The sequence below is a fragment of the Colletotrichum chrysophilum genome, assembly GCF_026319265.1.
Source record: "Colletotrichum chrysophilum strain AFK26 chromosome Unknown scaffold_46, whole genome shotgun sequence".
Lineage (NCBI taxonomy): Eukaryota > Fungi > Ascomycota > Sordariomycetes > Glomerellales > Glomerellaceae > Colletotrichum > Colletotrichum chrysophilum.
In genome coordinates, this window is record NW_026517333.1 from 72,148 (window position 1) to 93,251 (window position 21,104).

The 21,104-nt window shown below is 52.8% G+C and overlaps 6 protein-coding genes across 6 annotated transcripts; 5 read left to right on the forward strand and 1 right to left on the reverse strand.

Annotated features, from left to right (window-relative positions):
* Positions 1-2,441: 2,441 nt before the first annotated feature.
* Positions 2,442-3,705, forward strand: COL26b_006296 (uncharacterized protein; the record flags this gene model as incomplete). Its single annotated transcript, XM_053179119.1, has 2 exons — positions 2,442-2,916; positions 3,002-3,705. Coding segments are annotated over 2 exons (1,179 nt in total), but the record flags the coding sequence as incomplete, so codon positions are not given.
* A 6,576-nt stretch (positions 3,706-10,281) lies between these two features.
* On the forward strand, positions 10,282-11,209 carry COL26b_006297 (uncharacterized protein; the record flags this gene model as incomplete). Its single annotated transcript, XM_053179120.1, has 2 exons — positions 10,282-10,715; positions 10,801-11,209. The coding sequence occupies 2 exons, from the start codon at positions 10,282-10,284 to the stop codon at positions 11,207-11,209; spliced, it is 843 nt and encodes a 280-aa protein (XP_053036877.1).
* Positions 11,210-12,036: 827 nt separating this feature from the next.
* COL26b_006298 (uncharacterized protein) lies at positions 12,037-13,600 on the reverse strand (the record flags this gene model as incomplete). Its single annotated transcript, XM_053179121.1, has 2 exons — positions 12,037-12,067; positions 12,159-13,600. The coding sequence occupies 2 exons, from the start codon at positions 13,598-13,600 to the stop codon at positions 12,037-12,039; spliced, it is 1,473 nt and encodes a 490-aa protein (XP_053036878.1).
* A 1,958-nt stretch (positions 13,601-15,558) lies between these two features.
* Positions 15,559-16,394, forward strand: COL26b_006299 (uncharacterized protein; the record flags this gene model as incomplete). Its single annotated transcript, XM_053179122.1, has 3 exons — positions 15,559-15,670; positions 15,725-15,747; positions 15,795-16,394. 3 exons carry the CDS (start codon positions 15,559-15,561, stop codon positions 16,392-16,394), a joined length of 735 nt encoding a protein of 244 aa, XP_053036879.1.
* Positions 16,395-17,633: 1,239 nt separating this feature from the next.
* Positions 17,634-18,731, forward strand: COL26b_006300 (uncharacterized protein; the record flags this gene model as incomplete). The annotated part of the gene is made up of 3 exons (XM_053179123.1): positions 17,634-17,861; positions 17,924-18,405; positions 18,458-18,731. The coding sequence occupies 3 exons, from the start codon at positions 17,634-17,636 to the stop codon at positions 18,729-18,731; spliced, it is 984 nt and encodes a 327-aa protein (XP_053036880.1).
* A 1,598-nt stretch (positions 18,732-20,329) lies between these two features.
* SUI1 (Eukaryotic translation initiation factor eIF-1) lies at positions 20,330-20,985 on the forward strand (the record flags this gene model as incomplete). Its single annotated transcript, XM_053179124.1, has 3 exons — positions 20,330-20,357; positions 20,693-20,785; positions 20,837-20,985. The coding sequence occupies 3 exons, from the start codon at positions 20,330-20,332 to the stop codon at positions 20,983-20,985; spliced, it is 270 nt and encodes an 89-aa protein (XP_053036881.1).
* Between the last annotated feature and the right edge of the window lie 119 nt (positions 20,986-21,104).

A 21,104-nucleotide genomic window follows, 5' to 3' on the forward strand; every position in this document is an offset into this window, starting at 1 on the left:
AAGTGATGAGGCGACTGGCAGAGGCGCTGAGTGCCCAGGGATGCCAAGCCCAATCAGGAGAGATGCTGCGAAATGTAGCAGCTCTTCAGCTCGAAGTCTATCCAGGTGACCATCCCGAGATTCTTCACTCTATTCGAATGCTGGCAAAAGAGTATCGTTCAACGAGGCGATTCGAAGAGGCCAAGGTCTTGTTGGACTCAGCCCTGAGACAATGTAACAGCAACAAGCACCAGAAGACCTCAACGATAAAGATCAAGCTCATGCTAGAAATTGGGATGCACCTGATGAGAACGGACCAACTGTGTAAAGCAGAAGAACACTTGATTCAAACCGAAGCCGAGATCAAAAGGACATTCGGCCCGGAGGGTCCTTTGGCACTGCAAAACATCTGGCTGCTTTGCCAGGTAATGAGGCGACAAGGACAAGCCCAGAAAGCTGAAACCACTTGCCGACAGACTCTCGAGAATCGCAACATCTCATCAGATAACGCAAAGATACACTTAGTTGCCATTCTCAGTGTATTAGGTCTGGCTCTTCATGACCAAGGCAAATATGATGCAGCTGGAGATACTCACATCGAGGTGCTTGAAATTGCTACGAGTACTTATGGAAGAAATCATCCTGCGATGCTGAATTTCATGAATGCCTTGGTTATGACACGGGGAGCCCAGAACCGCCTGGGTGAGGCTGAGGCATTGAAATCAGAAGTGCTCGAACTATCTGCAACGCTGTTTGAGTCTTCCCATCCGACGGTTCTTCGAGATATGCATCATCTTACTCTTCTGAGAAGAAAGATGGGCCAACACGATCGCGCAGGGCAGTTGGACGCGGTTGCAAATCAGAGACACATACAGCCCTCCAAGTCCGATGAACTCGAAAGTATTTGTGATGAGACGATGGAGGAAGTAGCAGATACGGAATGTGAAGGGAATCTACAGGTTAGTTCTGGAATGCATGTTGATTATGCCACAGAGGACATCACCCCAGTGTGGCATTCATTCATCACAACAGCAGCACCGCAGTCTGGAGTTGATCTTATTAGTGAGGTAACTGGTCTTGCAACTCTCAGGACGTCAATGGCTTCGTGATTGTGTCCATAGAGTGGTGTATACATTTTGCGTAGCATAGTCGTAGTCAAAAAGGCAGATAGTCATGTGCGACTGATGGATATAGCCGGCATCATATTGCTTTCGTGTATCGTATTTATTGAACTACAAAACAAAAGACAGAGATGCGCGCTAGAAATGTCAGCTGGCCTGGCTGAAGTCATGCGTTGCCTGTGACGTTCTATTCCAGCCCAAGCTGAGTAGTTCCGAAGGTGACGCTTCCCACACAACGAAGTCTCAGGAAGAATTAAGCCAGATTGCTTGCATGAAGCTCACGCGCGACGACCAAAAAGGCTTAGAGACTGTGTTCCTGGCAGCTGAAATGACACAACGCACCCTCAGGGGTTTGAATCCACCGCAAGCAGGCTGCGAGATCGCTTAATTCTCTTCCAATCAGACCACCAAACCAACCCATGTCGCCGCCAATATTTCCAGCTTCTTGCAGACAATCGTTCCATTATTGGTGAATGTCCCGCTATCGTAAATGCCGGTTGCCGCCCTACCTCCTAGCCAAGATGCGCTGATCAGGCTGCAGCAATTGTGCCATAAGTTTTCTCGATTCCCCAACGGCTGCACTCCCGAGCTGTTTGGTTTCTTCAGATTGAATATTTGCCATATTTGCCATATTTGCCAACCTTTGCATGGAATACTCTTCCAACAGCATCGTCAGCCAGACACACACACACTGCAGCAATGACGGATACTTCGGCCAAGAAAAGAAAGAACGACGAAGAGGACGACCAACGCGGCCATCCAAAGAACCGGCGAGTTGAAGCTACGCATACCCATCGCTCATACACTGTCGGTTGGGTATGTGCGCTTCCAAAGGAGCAGACCGCAGCGGTAGCGATGCTTGACGAGGAGCATCCTTCTCTTCCGAACCCGTCTGGAGACCCAAATGCATACACCCTCGGATCCATCGGGGGCCATAATGTTGTCGTTGCATGCTTGCCCATGGGAAAAATTGGTACCGTGTCGGCTGCAACAGTTGCAACCCACATGGTGCAGACTTTTCCGTCCATGAAGTTTGGTTTGATGGTTGGCATCGGTGGAGGTGTCCCATACAAAGAGAATGATGTTCGTCTGGGAGACGTAGTGATCAGCAGTCCATCCGGGCAATTCCCTGGAGTTGTCCAATGGGATATGGGAAAGACTAAGGAAGGGGGAAAGTTCGAACGAACGGGATCCCTGAACAACCCGCCAGCATCCCTTCTTTCGGCTCTTTCAAAGATCAAGACTCGGCATTCCATGAAAGAACCTAGGATTCAAGAGTTTCTTGATGAAATGGCAACCAGATGGCCAATGTTGGCGGCGCAATACTTGAAGTCTGAGGAAATGGTCGATGTCTTGTTCAAGTCATCTTACGGCCACGAAGAAAAACCTGTCGATACCGAGTCGGGCTCCGACGATAGCTCTGATGAGGACGATGAGGAATGCCAGTATTGCGACAAGAGCAAGGTTAAGTCTCGCAAACCCGCCTCCAGAGGTCTCAAAGTTCATTACGGGCTTATCGCATCGGGAAACCAGGTCATAAAGGACGCCAAGTTTCGGGACGCAATGAACAAGGGCCTTGGGGGTCAATTATTGTGTGTCGAGATGGAGGCGGCTGGCCTGATGACCAACTTTCCGTGTCTGGTCATTCGAGGTATCTGTGACTATGCCGACAGCCACAAGAACAAGGTGTGGCAGGAGCACGCTGCCGCTGTCGCCGCTGCATATGCGAAGGAGTTGCTTCTAGACCATGTGCAACCGGCCGAGGTTGAAAGAGAACGCAGTGCTCGGGAGCAGCTATCAGCTCAGCTAACAGAGGGTTAGTCTCGGATCATTCTTTCCTGTCCATAGCTCATGTAATCTAAACCTAACTCCGATCTTAGTTGAAAACGCAGTCACTGCAGTCGGTGAAGATGTCAAACAGGTCCATGTCAAGTTAACTACGGCGGAAGACAAGAAACTTTTCAAAGACATTTTGGAGTGGCTCAGTCCAATCAACTACGGCTCCATGCAAAGTGACCATTTCAAAATGAGGCACGAGGGAACGGGTCAGTGGTTTTTGAGCTCGCCTCAATACCAAGAGTGGAACGAATCAACCGGCAAGACGCTATATTGTCCTGGCATACCCGGCGCCGGCAAAACGATTCTCACATCTATCGTCATCAACGACCTCGTCTCGAAAGCTGAAAGCAATACAGAAGTTGGGATAGCTTATGTGTATTGCAGCTTTCAGAGAGCGACTGAACAAAACATCGAGCACATGTTGTCAAGCCTATTGAAGCAGCTAGCTGAGAGAGCACCAGATCCGTCGGAAAGCCTGCGCAGCCTCTTTGAAAAACACAAACACTGGCAGACCAGACCCTCCGTTGCGGAGCTCTCAAAGACACTGGAGTTGGTATGCAAGACGTTCGCAAGAGTCTACATTCTTATTGATGCTCTTGACGAGTGCCAAGCCGTTGGTTGCCGATCATCACTACTGAAGACTCTATTCAAACAGAGAACAGGGACAGGAGCTCCAGTGCACCTATTCGCGACCTCGAGATTCATCCCCGAGATTGAGGAATTCGAAGACCCCCTGAGATGCGAAATCAAGGCATCGGAAAAAGACGTACGTGACTATGTGTCACACCATATGTCCGATTTCCGTGTGCGAATCGCCAAAAACCCGCGTCTCGAAACAGAAATTATCGATGGGGTTGCCCAGGCAGTTCGTGGGATGTAAGGCAATACTTGCCCATATTGGCATACAAAAACACTAACATGACGTTTTTAGGTTCCTTCTAGCACGGCTCCATCTTGGATCCTTAACAAACACAACCTCGGTAAGGGAGATTTTGTCAGCTCTCGACAAGTTCAAACAACAAAGCGCAAATGAGTCCTCAGACCACCAAGTCTATGACGGAGCATACGATGATGCTTTTGCGAGAATAAACGGGCAGGAGTCTAATCTGCGTCATCTGGGAAGAAACGTCCTGTCATGGATCGTCCACGCAGTGCGGCCTCTGACCACCACCGAGTTGAATCACGCTCTTGCGGTGGACACAAACAGGTCAGACACGGATCTTGACCGTCACAACTTGAGAGATACTGATACTATCGTCTCTGTCTGCGCTGGGCTCGTTACCTTCGACAAGACAAGCGATAACATTCGACTTGTTCACTACACAACACAAGAGTACTTTCAGAGGACCAAAGAGAAATACTTTCCAACGGCCCATTTCGAGATGACGAAAGTATGTACGAGGTATCTAAAGTTCGCCATCGAAAGCGATTTGATGCGTTCATACCTTCGTCAACTTAGTTTATCCAGGGCCTCAAGTAACGTGGACGAGCCGTATCCTTTCTTCCGCCATGCTACCTACGCATGGGTATATCATGCATCAAAATGTTCCCCCTTGGGGCAGGATGTAAAAGACTTCCTCTTGGACGATACAAAGATGCAGGCTTTGTCAGAAATATCGGTGTCTAATGAGTTTCCCAACTCTGGTCTTGGGTGGGCGGCATCCTATGGGTTACAGGAAGCCATCGAGATATTCCGTGATCTGGGGCATGACCTCAATGCTCCAGACTCATTCGGAAGAACACCGTTGTTTTACGCGGCACGATATGGACGACTTGAAGCAATCAAGCAGCTGTGCGACCTTGGTGCATGCCCGGGGAACCCGCCACCAAACGGGGATGAGAAGGCTTTCCCATTGGTGGTTGCAGAGTTCCACGACCACCCAGAAGCAATTCGGCTTTTGCTAGAGAAAGGAGCTCTCATTGATGCACAGGGAGAGCATCGACGGACTTCTCTAGCTCTTGCAGCATATAGTGGCAACCTGAGTCTGATGGAGCTACTTCTAGACCGTCGCGCTTCCATTGACGCTGTGGACGACCAAAAATGCACACCGTTAATAATTGCTGCCGAAGCAGGACATATATCATGTGTCCGGCTTCTAATCGAGAAAGGAGCTCGTGTAGATACTCTGGACGAAGATGGTTGCACAGCATTGGCGTACACGGCACGCCTCGGTGACCTCGATCTGGTTAAGATGATGCTTGACAAAGGAGCTCCCATCGATGCTGCAGAGGGAGAGGGCAGCACTCCTTTACAGTACGCCGCAGAGGAGGGCCGAACTGACGTTATCAAGCTCCTCATTCAGAAAGGAGCAGACATCGAAATTAAAGGCCACGCCGACAAGAATGCCTTAGCTCTCAGTGCCACGGGGGGACATAGTGAGATTGTCAAGGCTCTACTTGACGCTCGTGCCTCTATCGAGGTCAAAGACAGCGCAAGCCAAAGTCCTCTATCGCTCGCAGCACGGAGCGGACGTCCAGAGGCTACGCAGATCCTTCTTGAAAGGGGTGCTGACGTCAATTCAACCGACTTCCATGAGCGAGCCCCATTGTCCTGGGCTTGTAGACACGCCCGCATTGCCCCGCCACGATTTCTCAAGACGATTCAGTTGCTTCTTGAACATGGTGCGCAAGTTAATGCGAAAGATAAATACGGCCGCACTGCCGTCTCCTTTGCATCCTCCGGAGAGGGAACCGATGATGCAGTCAAGCTTTTGATTGAGAGGGGCGCAGAAGTCAATATCGAAGACAAATGGGGGCGGACTGCACTCACAATGGCTCGCAGATACGGGCGTGAGGAGGCTGCACGAATATTAGTTGAAGCGGGAACTGTGGACAATTACATTCAAACGGATGAAAGCATCGGGCCAAAGACGAAGGAATTCTTGCGCAGATACCAGTCGTAAGATGAATGCTATGGCACAGTCCATTAGGAGTCGATAGGATACCACGGATTAAGTCACGTTTGCACAAAATGGAGTTAGATGTTGTTACTGCTCAGTGAAAGGAAGCTAGGTAATTTAATTTCATTTGTCTGACCAGTACTATGCAAGGCGAAAACTTTCGATCCTAGTACACATTTCGGCGGCCCAAATCTCGTCACCTCCCAGGCCATGAACGTAACTAACTACCTGTTAGCATGCTATTCTGAAGCAAAATTTCACCGAGCTGTACTTACCACTCACCAACAACAGACCATGTGCGATCTTCTGCAACTCCGCATTCGCGGAGAACGAAGGGCAGAGTTCCACCGCTGAGCATGAAGATTGCATCGCCAGAAACTAATTCGCGCGGGCCGAGTCCCAGGTAACCTTCTTCTGTCAAGAACAGGCACCGCCCAGTGTTGAAAACCAACTTTTCTGAAACCCCAGGCTCCATAAGAAGCCGTTCAGAGAGCCTTAACGTCACAGGAGGAATCGCCAGTCCTCTGTATGTATCCGTCCACAACTTGACGCCATCAGGCCACTGATTTGCCAATAGCGTTCTCCATACCACCTCAGTTGCTGTCTGATCTGGAGGCAGCTTGAGCTTGTCTGAGAAGCATTTAGCAGCACGACGTGCTCTTTCTGGCACTCTGTGATCACGCCAGCTAAATCCAGTGAGCTGGGCTGCGAGGGTCCGGAAGGAGTCGCGCCAATCTTCGCCGCAAGACTTGGAAAAGTCAAGCGGTGAAAACACGGTATTAACGCGAGTGAGAAAGACCCCTGCTAGCTCAAGAGTAGCATCCGATATGCGCGGGGCACCCACAAGTTCAAATTTGAGCATCCGTCGCAGCAAATCAGTCGTAAAGTTTGCATCGTAGTCGCATCCTTTGAAACCACCAGCCGACAGAGGGGTTGTTCCAGGTATCCGCGTGCTGAAATCAGGAACCCATGAAGGCAAGGTACAACCGAAGGCAACTGATCGAAATGCGATAGCGTCCAAGCTTTTCGTCTGCATCAGCAGGTTGTAGGTCGTCTCCGTATACAATTCCGCGACAGTAAGCGTGTAGTCTATCCTTATGGCTGATGGTCGTTGCGATATCCAAGTGAGCGCATAAATTTTATCGCGGGGATTGCCGCATAGCAGCTGACTGAACCGATAGAGAAGCTGTGGAAGAGGCGTTTTCTCCCCAAGGTGATACTCTTTTCGAATTTTGCTGATGCTTGATGCCACGTTCCATCCATCAGTAGCCTTAATGAGTTGGCGCGCTGACGGACCATACTCCTCTTCCTCCAGATTCAAGTAGATGTCGTCTATGACACTGAACACTTGCTCTGCAACACCGAAGGGCACCGGGAGCGTCCCATACATCAATCTTGGGTTCATGCCCACGACCAATTCCTGTAGGGCCCACATCCTAGTCCACCAAGGAGCAACGAACAGGCCAAGCAAACGACATAACTTGTCGTCTTTACATAACTCGGCTAGCAGTCGTGCAGCTCCTACGGTGTTCCCAGAAGAAGCGAGAGATGCTAGGCGATAGAGGTACTCGATGCCGTCTTGGTCCTCCTCTTCCAGTTGCTCATGAACTTGAACAAAAGTAGCGCTTGCCCTATGATAGATTTGCTCCATGAGCTGCACTTGTCCGGCGTGTTCGACATGGTCCATCATATTGATACTGATTTGGTCAATCCAAAATGCCGGTGGCATTTCTGTGGTGTGAAATAATGCATAGGGGAGAGTGTAAAGTATAGAAATAAGGCTCCGTGTTAGGCGTTTGTCAAAACCGAGAAGGCAAGACCTCTCCGATAACATTGGATTTCCCCATGCATATGAAATTGCCGTGTACGATGGAGCTTTTTCTATGGGGCAGCAGATAAAGCGCCAGTCCAGAGGCTCTGTGGGGTCCACATGAGGAAGGATGTCGATCAGTCTGATTGTATCCCGAGAAGAGCTCAGCATAGATGCTGAATAGATGTCTTTCATAGACACGCTCATTTTGCCAGCATACTCCCGATATGATTGGGTGAAGAATGCGGTATTAAGAGCCTCATAGAAGAAGGGCCTTTGCTTGGCGGGAATCCATTTAATCCAGTCGTCGAAGTTTGCCTTGCTTGTCAAGTTCCCAGCAATTGCACTTGTTGGACGCTTCCTCAGAAAGGAAAATACCCCGTGGCTCTTGAGTTCTGTTTTAAGAATTCTCAATAGGTGTGCTGCCAAAGCTCGCGGTGCAGCATGTCGATCGTCGACATTGTAATCTTTGAGATGTTTTTCCCAGTTGAACCACGCATATGATGACAATGGGTGCGTGCCTGGATTTGGGTTGACATCGTATCGGTTGTAGTGATATAGATATATAATGCATCCTCTTCCAATGGCGTCATTCGCCGCATCGATGCTAAACGCAAACGATTTCGCCCTTGTGTTGCCAATTTCCGTGCCAGTTAGAAACTCCTGAACCGAGTTATGAGACAGCATTATCGTGTGATGTTTTGCAGGAATATTCTCGTAATCTTTTACGCGTGGCTCAACTGTCGCAAGTCCCCGAAGGACTTGGACGAGATCGGAGGCAGGGCAGCGATTGTCGTGTTGTTTTTCTGATAGTGGGCTGCTAGTACGGATGTAAGCCGCGTCTAGCACCTCTTCAATGAAGAGTGGCCTTTTCGCGGCGACCATCCATTTCAAAGCAGAGAGAGCAACCTTCTGGATAGTATCTGGGATGTTTAAAAGCATATGAGTGTATGTCTCGTGGAGGGTTGCTGGTAAAGTAGACAAGGCCTGGGCCACGTCCTCTCGTCCTCTCAGAGGCAGTTCTTTGAGAATGCCAACTTTGAGAGCGGCTAGACGAAACCTAAGTTGAACCTATGAGAATCTTTGGAGAAAACTGCGGTAGAAATATCATGGGCTCACTGACATTCCCTCTCCTTGCCGAGCAGCGCCCTCGACAATGTCGATCTTCACCTGCTGACTCAATGACCTCAACCGCGACGAACTCAGAGCTTTCAAGACGAATCTCTCGATATCCTGCGCGATGCATGATTTTTTCATATCCTGTTGCTGCCATCTGACGGGCTTTGAAAGAGCCAAGTCGATATCTGGTTGATATCGGCTGGTGCATAGAATTCGAAGGCTCGGCAATCCTAGCTGGCTGAGGTCTTGCAGGAGGGCGGTGACCGAATCTGTCTGATTCTGGGGTACTTCATCTAGTGCATCAATGAGAATGAACACATCTTTTGCGACTTCCGATTCCATGGAGACCGTCTTGGTGCAGTTGATCCTGAGTGTTTCGATGAGAGTTTCTCGAAGTTCTTCTTCTGAGGGTTCGTCGGGAGGATACATTTCCTGGCAACGCTCATACAAGCTTTCCAAGGGTTTGGGAATCAGTGATGGTTTGCAAAGTTGTCCCAAAATAACTTTGAGTAGTTGCAGGAGTGACTGTCTCGTATTGTCCTGGAATGAGAAGAAGAAGAAGCATATGAAAACATCGGAGGATGAAAAGTGGCCTTTCTTAGTGGCAATTATCAAGCTGCTAATGACCGACGAACAGAGAACTGTTTTGCCAGTACCGACTATCACCGTGAGTACATATCGCTTCAGGTCTCAAAGCGGGCAACTCACCTCCTCCGATAAGCCAGAGCGAAGGCTCTGACCCCGAAAGCCATTTGAGATACTTGTCAGACTCAAAGAACCATGCACCAGTGCCATCTAGCCGTTTTGAAAGTTCACTTTTGAGTGTTGTTCGGTGATTATGTGGTCGTGGTGAGAGCCATTCCAAAATATGACGATACTTCTTCTGCCTCTGGAGGTCTTCAACACTGGGCTGAGACCAACTACTTGCGTAGTTGTTGGTCACACTCTGAATTGGGCCTGTGAAGGTCGTGTCAACAGACCCGACTATCTGCCTCGAGTTATCTTTGGCGATTGCTACGTTCGTAGCATCGAGTTTCTTGGGTCTCGCATAGGCGAGATCGGGCGTCCCGCCCATAAACGACGGTATGAAATATTCGTCGGCCCCATCAATCAGAGGCATGGAGCGCCTGTCCCATGTGCGAGGGTTCATGTCGTGGCAGTAGCGCACTAAGAACCAGACTCCTTAGGAGTGCCAGACGGAGACCGTTATCCTTCGGCCAGGTATTGTGAGAAGCAAAAATTACAACGAGTGATTTGCTGCCGAGTGGAGTGCGGCACCCGACCTTCTCGTGGATCGGTAACCGCTCTGAAATCAGGCTGCATGGGTAGGGGTACCAGCCAATAAGGTGATCACACAATTGTTGGGCTGTCGGCAAGCGACGTAAGCGGCGCATGGTTGCAATCAGGCTGTGCCCACTACTTTTGATGTTCACAAATATTCAAGGTTGCTGAATCCCACCTCCCAACTTGACCTCTGCGAATACTTGGGACTAAGTGATCTTGCACCCTTGATATGGCTGATCCCTTAAGCATCGTCGCCAGCGTCATAGGTGTGGTGACCGCCGCCGTTCAAGTTACCCAGGCGCTCCACGACTTTATCGGGGGAATCCGTGATGCTCCCCAAAATCTTTACGATACATCAGATCACCTCAAAGCATTGACAGATATTCTTGACAAGTTCGAAGTTGAGCTGAGGAAGCATAATGAGACTCCGGGAAGTCTGAGTACATTGCTTTCACAAGCCAAACCAACGATCGAGGCGTGTCAGACCGCGTGCAATGAGTTCCATGCTTGGTTGAAAAGGGCTACACGGCATTCAGACGCTAGTCATATCAGCTGGCGGGACCGCATCGGTCTTCAGTATGAAGACAAAACCATCAACGCATTCAAGTCTCGTTTGCAGAGCTACGAGTCTACAATCAACCTTGCTCTTGGTTTTACATCCCTGTAAGTACCACTGCTATCGATAAGCCACAAGTTTATGAAAAGGATACGGGTATTGATACGTTGAGATACTGACCTCTTTACATAGTAATCTGATGAGCCAGAACGCTGGAGACCTCCGGAGCATCGGAGACACTGCCACGAAGACTCTAGAAACAGTAACGAGTCAGATACAGGGACTTTCCATCGGGATGCAGGCTGTGATTGAGTTCGAAGCGGAGAAGAATGAGCTGATGAGTGCGCTGGAAGAACAAACCAAGATGCTCACACAGTGCGCGCGCGTTTGCATGCCTGTTCTCGAGGCAGCCACAAAGACTGAAGGCAACACGGTGAGATACGCGGTTGCTCTGGGAGAAGCTCGACAGCTCGTTGGTGTCATCGGTGATGTGAAAGCTGGAGGAGCTGCTGTGGCGATTGATCAGTTGATCGCGAAGGACAAAGCCAGGCAGATGGGAGGCACGATCTCTGGGGATGTTGCACTTGCGTTCATGAAGTAGAAGCATGAGTTCTGAGTCACAAGTAATGCCAGGTGGGATCTCCATGATCTGACCCTATCCCCAAAATCGATTATGTAAATGCGGCATCGTTGCAGCCGCCTAAGAACTACGAGTATGCTATTTAATCTGCTAGTGTTTCCAATAATTATGTTCAAACACATTAGACGGGGCTCTGGAGACTTGTCTGAGTTCACTCATCACCACCGCTGTCATTATGGTTCTGATCGTCTGAGCCTTCGTCGTCGCCGTCTCCGTCTATCTTCGCTACCTTCCTTCATCTTTATTCTAGGTTGTAGCGTTTCCCGTAGCAAACTGTTGAATGGTTCTCCTGCTTAGCCATGTCAAGACCGTAGTTTGCGATGATTTTGCTTTCCGTCCTTCAAAGATGTTCTGCCCCAGAGTGAAGCCTCATGATAAGGTCAAAAGAGGCCAGTCTTCGAATGAGGCATCAGTGATACCTTGCCCATCCATCAAACCATGAACAATGCTATCTCCGATGAGTTCATACAGTTTTCCATTCTCTTTCTTTCTTAGTACCACAGGAACGCTACAGCCTTGTATCAGAAACAGCTCGTCTCCAGGCTGACAAGAGCTTGCCGCCCATCCAAGATGGTCCTGGTCCGTCATAAATAGCCGCATTCCCATTCGGACGGAGGAGTAGCATCGCATCGCCTTTTTCACGGTGCCGGGGCGGGGTTTGTCGGAGGCAGCGCAAAGCCAGTTGGCAAGGGGAACGTCGCCAATCTTGAACTCCAGATTCTGTTTGCAAAACAGCCACTTATAAAACTCTGGTGCTTCTTTCTGAACAGACTCTCGCACGGACTCCGTCAAAAGATGGTGAAAGTCTCTGACGTTGGTCTTTTTGGGTTTGGGTAACTTGTTTTTCGGGATGAGATCGTACAACAGCCAGCAAAGTGATATGAGGCGTTCAAACTTGAGAGGGCCATACTTTCTCACGACGCTGAGCTCACCGACCTCGGCAGTGCTGGCTTCACGATTTGTTGCTGAGCACTGTTCCACGCGGCCCAGTCTCTTGTATCGCACTTGCAGCCGTTTTCGGCCAGGTTCGATGCTCCAATAAGCCTCGGACCCCTTGGTGGCTCTCCATTTGCGGACAATTTTGCTTGACCCAGACTCGCGATCAGTTCGCTCTGCCACGAAATTGCTCTTTCCCAGCAAATAATTGTTGATTCGTTCCTCGCCCCAAGTTGCCGGATCGTTCCACTGAGGGACCCAGGTTTCCCAGAAGTGGCACGGGAGCATGATAATGTCGGCATCCTTGTAAAAGTGGAGGAGCAGGGTGGCAGTCTTGCGGTTCAGGTCGTCCAGAGACGCCTCGTAATCGGGGAACGGCACGCTGTCTGGCCCGTCTATGGCCAGGTGCTTCAACGCGTACAGCTTGTCCTTGGGATCGGAAGACTTTGCCCTCCGGGAAAGGATGAGCGCTTCGACGAGGCGGATCGGCGACTCTCGAAAGTTGCGGAACCGGATAAGCCGCTCGACGTGCTCGAATACGGTGAGTGAGGTCAAGGCACTTGCTTCGCTGCTTGTGGAAGCCAAGGCCTTGCATCCAGCAACTGCCTTTTGCAGATCTGACATCGAGACGGACTGGCCGTTCCAGAAGAACTCAACCTGCATAGACACGGCGACTTCCTGTATGATCCACGCACGACTCCAGTAGTCCCGCTGAAACATACTCGTGAGCCCTGTCCAATGCATCAGGCTTTTGAGTGGATATGAAGATCCCGACACTGGGCTGGCTGCAGTATCCCTGTTTTGGTTCTTTTGGCCCTCTGAGGCGGCGATCAACGCCTCAATGAGGGCACATGCCTTTCCGAAAAGCGCGGTGTCAGATGATCTGAAATGCCCAAGCCATGCCATCGTGACGGACGCATATCTGTAGATGTCGCCCATACGATCTACCTGCTGGGCCCGCTCTTCGAAGTTGTATTGGTTGATACAGATTTGGTCTGCCCACACTCGGTAGTGCTTTCTTCGGCGCAGCTCCTGGAGGGCATGCGCGAGAGTTTTCCGCACCCGACGACGCGTCCCCGAGACCGTTATTTCCACCATACCGTCATTCTGGTCGCCCCAACAATACGACAGAGCCACATATTTCTCAGCTGCTCCCAGAGACACCTGCTCAAGATGGCATTCAACGGGGCTGGACGGGTCCTCGTGAGGGGTCAGAATGATGAGCCGGATCTCCGCCCTCGCAACGCTGAGATTCCAGTACGGGTAGTTGGGCACTTCGTTTGCTTTGGCGTACCCTGCTGCTCCACTGATATTATAGCGATACCAGGTTCTTCGGTCGCTGGAGTAATAAACCGCGTTGCTGTAGGAATACCAGTGTATCCTGCTGTATGGGTCGAAATGATAGCCGGGTGCCATGTCGGCAGAACGAGCCTTAGTCGCAGGACGAAACTTGGAATAGTTGACGAGCTCAGGCGACCGAGGATCTGGTCAGTTCGAAGCACCCCTTTTGCCCTTGAAGGGTAACGACGGATGCGTACCATAAGTTTGGGAAAAGAGAGAAGGTGTTGGTGGGTTAACTTGACCCATTTGAATGTGGCCTGGTGCTGAGTGTGCAGTGTTGCATTCAATCAAATTGAACGATCGAGTGTGTCTTGCATGCTGCATTAATCACGCGTTCATCAGAATCTGCCCAGCATATGTCAATACGCACTTATTGGTCAAGTACTTGGGAATGAAGTAAAAAGCTGTGCTGACTGCAGGAAGCGAGCGGGGGATGCCTCTGCCCAGCCGCAACGGCTCCTTTCAACAAGCAGGCTGTGGCCCACACACTGGTGACACTGCATTCACTGACGGTTCTATTTATCCCAGGTCTGCGAGATGCAGTCTTACGTGGCAGCGCCTCGAATGTTTCTGCATCCCCAACGTCCAATGCACTTCGGGCCTAGACCATGCATATGTACACTGCAATTCCTCACTAGCTTCTCTACTGGGCTTACATCACTGTCTATCCTCCGATAAGGTAGGCTGCGAAATTCATTCAACTGCCAAATGGACGCCTTACGACGCCTTCCGGTTTGGGACGCGAACTACCCGCACGGAAACTAGCCTCGGAGACCAACCCCACTTCCCCGGTCATCCTCCCGAATCAAAATTGGACCCTCGGGAACGTGGTCCGGGAAGCACGGAGTCCTCTGCAAACGCAGCGCCCAAAAATAACCACGGTCCCTCAAATGACCTCATTTCGGAGGCGAGACATCTCCCACGAAGGTTCATATTCCCGTGGAAATTTCACAAAACCATTCAGCACGACACTTGCCTCCCAAAATAACCTCGAGTCATGCCGTCGTAGCCACCTCAGACCGCGGATCGGACATTGACCCTCAACCACCGACGCCCTTTCCCTCCCCTACATCCCGTACCTACACGGTAAATCAAACGCCTTCCCACCAAAATGCCCACGAAACTCCTGCCCAAATCTCCCCGGAACCAAACAAACCCATTCTCGCGGGAGGACCCTGCACACACCACCCATAATCTTGAAGATTAAAGGTCCAAGCTCCCTTTTATGCCTGGACCTCTTCAACGCCGGCAGTCGGCGGTCTCGCCGCTCGGTGGATCTACGACGTCCCATGCCAGGGGTATCCCCGGCTCCGCGGCCATCGCGGAAGACAGGTCGATCTGATGTTTGCTTCGCCCAAGGGGAAAATGCGAAAGCGGGTGCTTCCCTAAGTTTAAGCTCCGCTTCCGCTCCCACACCTTTCTTCAAACGCTGTCCTTATCCACTTTAGGCTACCTTGCCTTTCTTCAAGCTGGCCGCACGTCGCCACACTTGCAACCTCATCCTACGACGACGTATCTACGATGGCGTCGCCGGAGCCGGGACAGCAGCCTCTGGTGAGCTTCATTCGCTTCTGCAAGATGCTTTTGGGTCATTGCTGATGAGCGTTGGTGAACAGGCTCCTGATGACTTTGATTCCGACTCTGTCATTTCCCAGGTGAGTTGAGCGATCCCCACATTTCTGTCCTTCCTTCCCCCCTTTTGATAGACCACGCGTCTGAGTTTCATGTCGGAAGTTGGTGATGTTGTTAAACTGACTGCGAATGCGAATTAAGCCGCCAGAGAGCTTAGAGTCGATCCGGAGCAGCGTGTTGAGATTCCATGTCGAGAATGGGCGGACGTACCATGCGATGAGCTCGGGGAGTAAGTTGCGGTGAAGCTGGTCGTGGGGATGTGATATGGCAACTGATGCGGTTGGGCTGGTAGAGTACTCGTTTCCCAACGACGAGAGGGAAGCAGAGCGTTTGGGTATGAGAGTCCACTGAGAGTGAGGCGTTGGCTCGTCGGCTGATGAGAGACAGATTTGCAACATCATATGTGGATATTGACGCTCCGCGGAAAGCTGTGTCTATGTCCCAAGGGCGAGGAAGAGAATAAGCGCGTCTTGGACTGCGGCACCGGGACGGGAATCTGGGCGATGGAATATGGTAAGACCCGACGCCCCTCTTCCAAGACCGCGGGAAAAACTGACATCCTCTTAGCTGATGCACACCCCGAAGCTCAAGTCAAACACTCACCTTCCCGTCTTCACTCTCACTAACACCCACCAAGGTCATCGGCGTCGACTTAAGCCCCATGCAACCATCATGGGTCCCCCCAAACCTCTCCTTCGAGCTCGACGACCTCGAAAAGGACTGGACCTGGTCCAAGCCCTTCGACTTCATCTTCGGCCGCGTCCTCGCGGGCTCCATCTCCTCCTACCCGGACTTCTTCGCCAAAGCCTACGCGCACCTCGAGCCCGGCGGCTACCTCGAGATGCAGGACTTCGCCCTCCCCTACCGCTGCGACGACGGCACGCTCCCGCCCTCCTCCCCGCTCCACCGGCTGTCGACGCTCTTCCGCGAGGGCACCGCCAAGGCCGGGCGGCGGATGGACCTCGCGCCGGCGTACGCGCGCATGATGGAGGCGGCGGGATTTGAATGCGTGACGGAGTGGACGAGCAAGTGGCCGATGAATAGGTGGCCGCGGGATCCGCATTACAAGGAGATCGGGATGTGGACGCACGCGAATCTGGATACCGGGCTAGAGGGGCTGACGCTGGCGCTGTTTACGCGGTTTCTGGGCTGGAGCCGGGACGAGACGCTGGCGTTTTGCGCGGAGGTTAGGATGGCGTTGAGGGATTGTCGGACGCATGCGTATTTGCCGATGTGAGTTTTCCCCGTGTGAGGTGGTGGGAGGTTGCTGATGGTGGGCAGATATGTTGTGTATGGACGGAAGCCAGTGGGGAAGACGGCGGCGAGGGCGGGGGAGGGCGGGACGGAGGGTGAAGGGTCGGTGCCGGCGGGGATTCAGTAGGCTTGGGGGTTACGTGTTGGATAAGGATGGTTTGCGAGGGCGGCGTGGTGCTGTCGGAGTTGGCGGGCGGATCATTGTGGTTTTTGCAAGTGCTGGGTCGGTTGCATGTGTGGTTTCGGGAAGAGAGGTCGTTGCATACCCGTTGATCAGAACAAAACGCGGAGCATTTCATTTTGTTACTCCGTAATCCCGGATGATTGCACAAATGATATGTTGTCATATGCCATTGCAAAAGCCGTTTCCCGTTCCTATGTGGTGGCAGCAGGTGAAAGAAGGAAGAAGTTACATGAAGGCAAACCATAAACGGGAAATCACGGCGAAGCCAACACCCGGAGATACACCCCCGGCCCCGTTAATCCGTAAATCCACGCCGCGGCGCCGACCGACCTCCCTCCTTCGCCGCTTACACATCCCCCCTTCCCTTTCCTTCCCCGAGCCCTCCGACTCTCAAGTCCCGAATCAAGACCCGGGGGGAGTCGGGAATTCCCCAGGGCCCGTGCTCGCCTCCACCTTTCCGCGACTGACGTGGGGGCGGGGCAAGAGCGACGCTAAAACCCCGCAGAGCATTCCACTGTTGCCCCCCTCCCAGTGCTCTGCTGTGCTGTAGAAGGAGGGGTAAGGGAACTGCCGCCAGCTACGTGACGGCGTTGACTTTTCGCATTCTTGGGGGTATTTTGAAACGTACCTGACGTATGGCTTTTTTGTATTCAGCCGCTGTGAAGTAATTATTAAATATCGACTGATGGCCCGCGCAAAGTGGTCCGAAAGAGAGGCCACAACCATCGGCTAAGAAATCACCCGCGACGTCAACGACTCGGTAAAGTATCATTATTAGAGGATCACCGAGCAACAAAGTAAGGTGACGCGGGGCACATCAGGTACGGGACACGCTGCCGGGAAGTGAAAAAGTCCACTCGGAGCTTGGTGATTACCGAGCATTACATAAAGAGGGTCCCCCTAGCCTTGGAGCTTCGACGACGCAACTTACACAGACGGGCGGAAGACATACTTAACCGTTCAATCCCGGACGACCTTTAAGGATTCGGATTGCAGTCGTGGGAACTTTGCAACTGAACCAGAAAAGAAACAGCAAGCATGGCGGACAAGACACCGGAGCTGCTGGATCTGACGATCGACAACATCACGCCCAACACGATCCGCATCAACTCGCAGAGCCAGAATGCGCGCCTCAAGTACCTCATGGAGCGGCTCGTCACGCACCTGCACGACTTTGCGCGCGAGACGAGGTTGAGCACCGACGAGTGGATGGCGGCGCTCAACTTCCTCGTGGGGTGCGGGCAGATTAGCAGCGACGTGCGGCATGTAAGTCGACCCGTCCCCTTGTGGCACTCTTACGAAAGGGACAGACCGGCTGACTAGGCTAGGAATTCATTCTCCTCTCCGACATTCTCGGCCTCTCCCTGCTCGTCGACAGCATCAACCATCCCAAGCCGTCCGACTCGACCGAGGGCTCCGTCCTGGGCCCGTTCCACACGCACGATGCGCCAACGCTGGAGAACGGGGCCAACATGTCGGGAGATCCCGAGGGTGAGCCGTTGTTGGTTGTCTGCACAGTTAAGGACCGCCAGGGAAACCCGGTGTCTGGGGTCAAGATCGACATTTGGGAGACAGACAGCAGCGGGCACTATGACGTGCAGCACGAGGGACGAACGGAGGCGAGCGAGCGGTGCGTCATGGTATCTGATGACAATGGGCGATTCTGGTTCCAGGGCATCAAGCCCGTCAGCTATCCCATTCCGCACGACGGACCTGTAGGAAAGCTGTTGGACCATTTGGGCCGACACTGCTGGCGGCCTGCACACTTGCATTTCATGTTTGAGAAGAAGGGCTGGGATCACTTGATCACGTAGGTTCTCCCTATGGCATACCGAGTGAGAGATAAGCTGACGACAAGCAAGTGCGCTCTACATCCGGGGTGACCCGTACGAGAAGTCGGATGCGGTGTTTGGTGTCAAGAAGAGCCTCGTGGTGGACCTCGACAAGGTTGACAAGGCGACGGCGGAGAAGTACGGGGTCAAGGAGGGAAGCTGGCTGTTGGAGCAGGACTTTGTGCTGGTGACGCAGAAGGAGACGGAGGAGCTGAGGGACCGCAACGCGGTTGAGGCTCTGAAGAAGCTTGGGCTGACGCATCTGAAGCTCGTGGACCATCTCCCCGTGCCGGAGCTGGACTGAGGGCGCTCGCCTGTATGGAATTTGCCGTATATTATGTCATAATTGGAAGGCCGGTTTGACCACCAGATTGCTGCACGGCCCAGATCGAGGCTTTATCGGCGCAAAGCCCGGATGCGGATGATCCGTAGGGCTGGGCGCAGCGCTGGATGCGGCAGGACGGAAACGCCGGGCTGGCCACTTTTTTGTCTGGACCGGCTGGCGGCAGGTGGGGACGGGACGGTGGGATGGGTCACTCGGCCGGCGGGATGAATGCAAGGGGGATCCGGACTCCTCTTTGGTGCGACTGCAACGCAGTAAAGAAGTCGAGTCGAGTCGCATGGCACCGCCGACCGCGCGCCTTCCCTGCTAGATCAAGGTACAATGCGAGGTTTGGTTGATGGCCGTGTTTGTTTCCCCGTCAGATGATGGCCATTGTCTCAGCCCGAGCTGGGCGGGAGGTAGCTGGATCTGATGGGATACCTGGGCGGAGGGTACGAGAGGGCCGCGGTAGCGCCGGGGCTCGGCCGGTGGTCGCGGGTGGCTGTACGTGGGCGATGGGTATCTCTAGTTGCCGAGATACGAAGTACGCAGTAGGAACAGTTCGTGCTACTGCGTACGGCCCACGGTGCATGTATTGCTGCTTTCCCCAGCACTAGGCCGCAACTAGCCATGGTTCGCAGACGACCTCGAGAAGGGCCGGCCTTAGCTGGGTGCTGGGTGGGGGCCGTGCTGGCGTGACTGCACCGACTGTGACTCTAGCTATCTTATCTGGTGCTTCTTGACTGGGTGAGCTGGTCCAAAGGATGTGTTGTGAGTTGTGAGCGAGAGTCACTGCGAAAAGCAACCTTGAGATGATGGCTGCTGTCTGTGACTGATGTCGGTGATGAAGCGAGTGTGTGTGTGTTCAGCTTGGTGCAGTGCAGCGAGGTGCGGTGAGTGGTGGTGGGCTTGGTGGATCCTCCGTGGGCTGCCTCAGGGCGGTGCTCATTGGCCAGAACCATCGGAGCCTGCCTTATCTGCCAATCACCACCAGGCACAGGGTAAGCGCTCTCCCAGGCGGTGGTTCTGGGCAGGCATCGGCCACGGCGGTCAGCACTCAGTCCAGTGCCTTCCCACACCTCTCAGGCGCTGAGGAGGTGCTGGATGGGCGACGGGGGCCCGTGCGCCTTGCCCCTCGTCACCCGTGCCTCCCACCTGCGCCCCTCTCTGGCCTTTCCGAAGCCCACACTGATGCAGCTGGCAGTGAGCCACCCCCCCTTTCACTGAGCAAGCCCCCCCGTACCCGACCGAGTCCGTCATTTCTCCCAACTTCCACAAACATCAGTCATCGATCTGCAGACCACCCACCCCCCATAAATCTTCCGACGTACAAAACCCAACAGGCCTCGCCAACTCTCGACTCCGACTGACTTCGCCACCTTCTCGTCACGTATATCACCGCCAGCCCTCCCGCCAGCTTTAGCTACCAGACATCCATCCGCGCTACTCAGCTACAAACCAACTACCACTCATCTAAACGCCCGCTGCAGCGAGACCGCTTACCGCAAGCCGTCTGTCGCTGACCTTTCATCCCTTCAACCAAACCCATTTCCCACAGTCACCCCCGAACAGACGAGTTTATGTCAATTGAAAATCTCAAGACCTACGGTACGTCTGCCCCTCCGACGTCTGCTCCACGTGCTGCCCTGTCGTCGTCGCGTCTCCGCGATGTCGTCGGTCACATCACGCCCGGACACGTCGCCTCTCCTTGACCGCCATGTCCAAAGACAGATCCGCTGACATCCACCTATGTAGACCCCTTCGCCGAAGCCGACGAAGACACCGGAGAGACCAAACAGGCTCAAAATTATATTCATATACGAATCCAACGTATGTCTCATCCCCGACACCCCCGACCGTCGCTGCCGACGACAAATGCCGCACGTGCCACGCTCAGCCGTGCGCAAACTCGGATGAGGACAACCGCTGACATTTCGACACAGAACGCAATGGACGAAAGACTCTGACCACCGTTCAGGGTCTTCCAAAGAAATTCGACCAGAAGAAGATTCTCAAGGTCATCAAGAAGCAATTCGGTAAGCTAGCTACCCCGCCTTCTCATTCCCAACCAAGCTAACCCAACCCAGCTTGCAATGGCACCATCGTAGCGGACAGCGAGATGGGCGAGGTCATCCAGCTCCAGGGTGACCAGCGCAAGGTCGTCCAGGAATTCCTCATCAACAAGAAGGAGGGTCTCGGACTTGATGCCAAGACCATTAAGGTCCACGGCTTCTAAGCCCGCCGCAGGTCGCCGCCGCTCCTGCACAGCACCACAGCATGTGTCTGCGGAGCTGACGTCCGGGTTCGAGGAGTGTTAGGCATGAATAACCTGGCAGTCTCCCGCCGCGCAGTGTG